At 58.6% G+C, this 3,799-nt stretch overlaps 1 protein-coding gene across 3 annotated transcripts; it reads left to right on the top strand.

Annotated features, from left to right (window-relative positions):
* Positions 1 to 3,517, top strand: Maz (MYC associated zinc finger protein). 3 transcript variants are annotated; one of them, XM_015491284.2, is made up of 5 exons: positions 7 to 564; positions 963 to 1,026; positions 1,304 to 1,475; positions 2,285 to 2,509; positions 2,830 to 3,006. In XM_015491284.2, the coding sequence occupies exons 1-4, from the start codon at positions 194 to 196 to the stop codon at positions 2,485 to 2,487; spliced, it is 810 nt and encodes a 269-aa protein (XP_015346770.1). In that variant the 5' UTR covers positions 7 to 193; the 3' UTR covers positions 2,488 to 2,509; positions 2,830 to 3,006. The 3 variants fall into 3 exon arrangements, with proteins under 3 accessions (XP_015346771.1, XP_048645742.1, XP_015346770.1); XM_015491285.2 differs by lacking the exon at positions 2,285 to 2,509 and having other exon boundaries at positions 1 to 564; positions 2,830 to 3,517; XM_048789785.1 differs by lacking the exon at positions 2,830 to 3,006 and having other exon boundaries at positions 2 to 564; positions 2,285 to 2,514.
* Positions 3,518 to 3,799: the final 282 nt, after the last annotated feature.

Here is a 3,799-nt window from a genome sequence, read left to right as displayed (position 1 = left end):
GGCCACCGCTGTCGTCTCCCCAACCTCGACGGTCGCCGTGGCCCCTGTTGCGTCTGCCTTGGAGAAGAAGACAAAGAGCAAGGGGCCCTACATCTGCGCCTTGTGCGCCAAAGAGTTCAAGAACGGCTACAATCTCCGGAGGCACGAAGCCATCCACACCGGAGCCAAGGCCGGCCGGGTCCCCTCGGGTGCTATGAAGATGCCCACCATGGTGCCCCTGAGCCTCCTGAGCGTGCCCCAGCTGAGCGGAGCCGGCGGGGGAGGGGGAGAAGCGGGTGCCGGCGGCGGCACGGCTGCAGTGGCCGCCGGTGGCGTAGTGACCACGACCGCCTCGGGAAAGCGCATCCGGAAGAACCACGCCTGCGAGATGTGCGGCAAGGCCTTCCGCGACGTCTACCACCTGAACCGACACAAGCTGTCGCACTCGGACGAGAAGCCCTACCAGTGCCCGGTGTGCCAGCAGCGCTTCAAGCGCAAGGACCGCATGAGTTACCACGTGCGCTCACATGACGGCGCTGTGCACAAGCCCTACAACTGCTCCCACTGTGGCAAGAGCTTCTCCCGGTGTGCAGGGGCCACGGTCGCCCACTAGGCCGGTGGGGAGGGAGGGACGCCTACAGAGGTGGCCAGGCCTTGGCTGGCGGGGAGGGAAGCGGCTCCGAGGATGGGGAAGGGGAGCCACTCCCAGGGAGGAGGGAGGAAAGCCTCTCCTGGTTACCAGGGAGCAGGGGGTGGTACTTTGCAAAGGAGGTGGGTCTTTGGGTGGAAGGATAGCTTCGCGTGGGAGGAGGAGGAAGCCGGGTTGGATGGGAGGGATTTCCTGCTTGTGTAGGACCATGAGTCTTTGGGAGAAAACGCAGGGACTTTTAAACAGCCTGCAATGGGCAGCTAGGCAAGACTTGAGGCAGCACCTCCCAATCTCAGGGCCTCCGCCCTAACCCCCGACCCGAACGTATCCCCAGGCCGGATCACCTCAACAGTCACGTCAGACAAGTGCACTCCACAGAGCGGCCCTTCAAATGTGAGGTAGGAAGCCCGCCTCCTCCTGTCCTGGTTTTCATGATTTTGAGCCTCATTGTAGTTGTCTGAGTTCAGCCTCTCAGACCCCCTTTTTCTCTCTCTTCTTTTTGCCTTTTCACTCCATTTTCTCATTTCTTCCTCAAGGCCTCGTCATCACACTCCCATTTCCTACAGATCAAAGATCCCCAAGGCTCTGATCCCTTTAACCTCTTGCTCCCTTCTCCCTACTCCCCGAAACTTTAACTCTCCTGTGACACCCCCCACGCCCCTCCCCCCTCCCCAGAAATGTGAGGCAGCTTTTGCTACGAAGGATCGACTCCGGGCGCACACAGTACGACACGAGGAGAAGGTGCCATGTCATGTGTGTGGCAAGATGCTGAGCTCGGCTTATATTTCGGACCACATGAAGGTGCACAGCCAGGGCCCTCACCATGTCTGTGAGCTCTGCAACAAAGGTACATGCTCTGGGATGTCAAGAGGGCCAGGGAAAAAGGGGAGGCACAAAGCTGGTGGCTCTTCCACAGATGTGGGTTAAAGGTGCTGTAGCCAAGAGCTCGTGGCATCTAGAGCCCTTTGGGAGGCAAACCAAGCAGCATTGGGAACAACTGAACATTGCTAAATTCTGAGAAGCCATAGCTGGAAGAGACGATCTACCAGAAAGATTCAACCTCCTGGGTGTGTGGGGGAAGAATTGGAAGTGGGACATGGCTGCTTTGGGAAAGAATTAGTCAAGAGAGCCAGTCCCCATGGGTCAGAAGGCAAGGTTCAGCCATGTAGCCACAAGTTCTTGTCTCCAGCTCCTGGGCAAATGAAGTACACTGGCAGGGGTTTAACAAGCACACATCCTGGCCCAGTAGCAGAAAAAGTTTCTTTTAAATGCACTTAACTCAGTAACTGGGCTGAGACTGTGGGACACTGGAGGGAAGGGACACAGCCGTCTTTCCTGAGAGTCAACCCTTAAAGTAGCTAGGAATCAGTGTCCTATTGTCCCTGGAGAGATCTCCCAGCCATGAAGAAAGAATGAGCTTTGTGCTTTCCAAGACTGAGAAGTAGGCACCACTCAAATCAGGCCCCTGGTTCAGGGAGGGGCCTTGCCTGTGCCCCACCAGCCCCAGCAGAGTAGTTCGCCCCAGGCTACCAAGGATGTGGTGGGAGGAGGACAGGGCCATCTGAGAAGGGCGTCCCCAGCCTAGGAGAACAGCCCCGTCTCTGGGGTCTCCATCTGGCTGACCCCCACCCCCCATCCCAATCCACCCCCCCATAGGCTTCACCACAGCAGCATACCTGCGCATCCACGCGGTGAAGGACCATGGGCTCCAGGCCCCGCGGGCTGACCGCATCCTGTGCAAGCTGTGCAGCGTGCACTGCAAGACCCCTGCCCAGCTGGCCGGCCACATGCAGACCCATCTGGGGGGGGCCGCCCCCCCTATCCCGGGAGATGCCCCCCAGCCACAGCCCACCTGCTGAGGGGGACCCCCGCACCCACCAGGCAAGGCGTGGGGCATGGCTGGGGGGGCGGGATGGGGTGTGTGGGACAAGAGGGCTCAAAGGGCCCTATAGGGGATCTCAGGAAGGCTAGGGATGCCAATCTATCACTCAGGTTAGGGAGACTCCAGGGCCAGGGAGGGCCCTTCAGGAGAACTGCTCTGTCTGGGTAAGGAGTCAGGCCAAAGCCTCTGGGGACCAGATAGGAAGTGACCAACGGCTGTGTCCCAGGGGAAGTAGTCTGGAAAAACAGAGTCTGGGTTGAGGGGTATGGCTCTTGCCATTCAGGTCGCGCTGTGATCCTTGGTATTTCTCACTGTGCAGGTACTGGTGAGGTTTGTCCAATGGCGGCGGCGGCGGCGGCGGCAGCAGCGGCGGCAGCAGCGGCGGCAGCAGCAGTGGCAGCCCCTCCCACAGCTGTGGGCTCCCTCTCTGGGCCCGAGGGGGTGCCAGTGAGCTCTCAGCCACTTCCCTCCCAGCCCTGGTGAGCTCCAAGTTGGTGGGGGGAGAAGGGAGAGCAGAGAAAAGCCCCTTGGTACAATCTCCTCTCCCCCTCTCTTCCCACCAACTCTCTTTACTCCCTCACCAACCAAGGAGCCTCCAGAAGGAAAGGAGGGAGAAATGTGTTCTTAGGGGAATTCACTAGATTTAACGATTTGTTTCTCCTGCTCCTCTCTTGTCCCTACCAGAGCTGACCCCTATACACACCTGTTCCCTTGGTTGTGTTGAAGTCCCCTGGACAGTGGGCAGGGGTGGCAGAGGACAGGAGCAGCCACTGCCCTCACCCCCTCTCCTCTCTGTAATCCCCCGCCCTGCCCTCCCAGGGATTTGTGAGCCTTTTCCCTCCGTGGTCCTTGCTCTCCTCCTTCCAGTCCTCTCCCTTCTGTCTGCTGCCCCTCCCTGGGGAGTTGGTGCTTTTTTTTTTTTCTTTCTTTCTTTTTTCTTTTGTTTTGTTTTGTTTTCCAGGGGGAGGGAGGAGAGGAAGGAGGGGAGTCAAAGATTCTGTCCCAGAGAAGGAGAAAGTTGAGATTAGAGAAGGGGCAGAAGCAGGGAAGGCAGAAGTTCATTAGGTAGGGTTGTTGGGGGTTAGTCCCTAAACGTCATCCTACTTGAAAATCTGTGGGGGTGGGGAAAGTCAAAGGGGGCAAAAGAAGGAGCCACTAGCGCCAGAGGCAGAACAGGAGATGGAATCTGAGGGGCCCAGGGTAAATAAGGGGAACCAGGGACTAGAGGTGCTTCCTGGGGGCAGGGGGAATGCAACCAGTGTCTCCCCCTTCCCTCTTCCACCCCAGCT

The sequence above is a fragment of the Marmota marmota genome, unplaced genomic scaffold, assembly GCF_001458135.2.
Source record: "Marmota marmota marmota unplaced genomic scaffold, marMar, whole genome shotgun sequence".
NCBI lineage: Eukaryota > Metazoa > Chordata > Mammalia > Rodentia > Sciuridae > Marmota > Marmota marmota.
The sequence above is the reverse complement of the archived record's forward strand: the minus strand, read 5'-3'. Positions and strand labels throughout refer to the sequence as shown.

Excerpts from the sequence above, each read along its gene's own strand:
- Maz (XM_015491284.2), top strand. The coding sequence starts at position 194 with ATGAAGATGCCCACCATGGTGCCCCTGAGCCTCCTGAGCGTGCCCCAG. Across the intron at positions 1,027-1,303 it reads AGCGGCCCTTCAAATGTGAG|AAATGTGAGGCAGCTTTTGC; the intron begins GTAGGAAGCCCG and ends CCCCCTCCCCAG. Across the intron at positions 1,476-2,284 it reads CTGTGAGCTCTGCAACAAAG|GCTTCACCACAGCAGCATAC; the intron begins GTACATGCTCTG and ends ACCCCCCCATAG.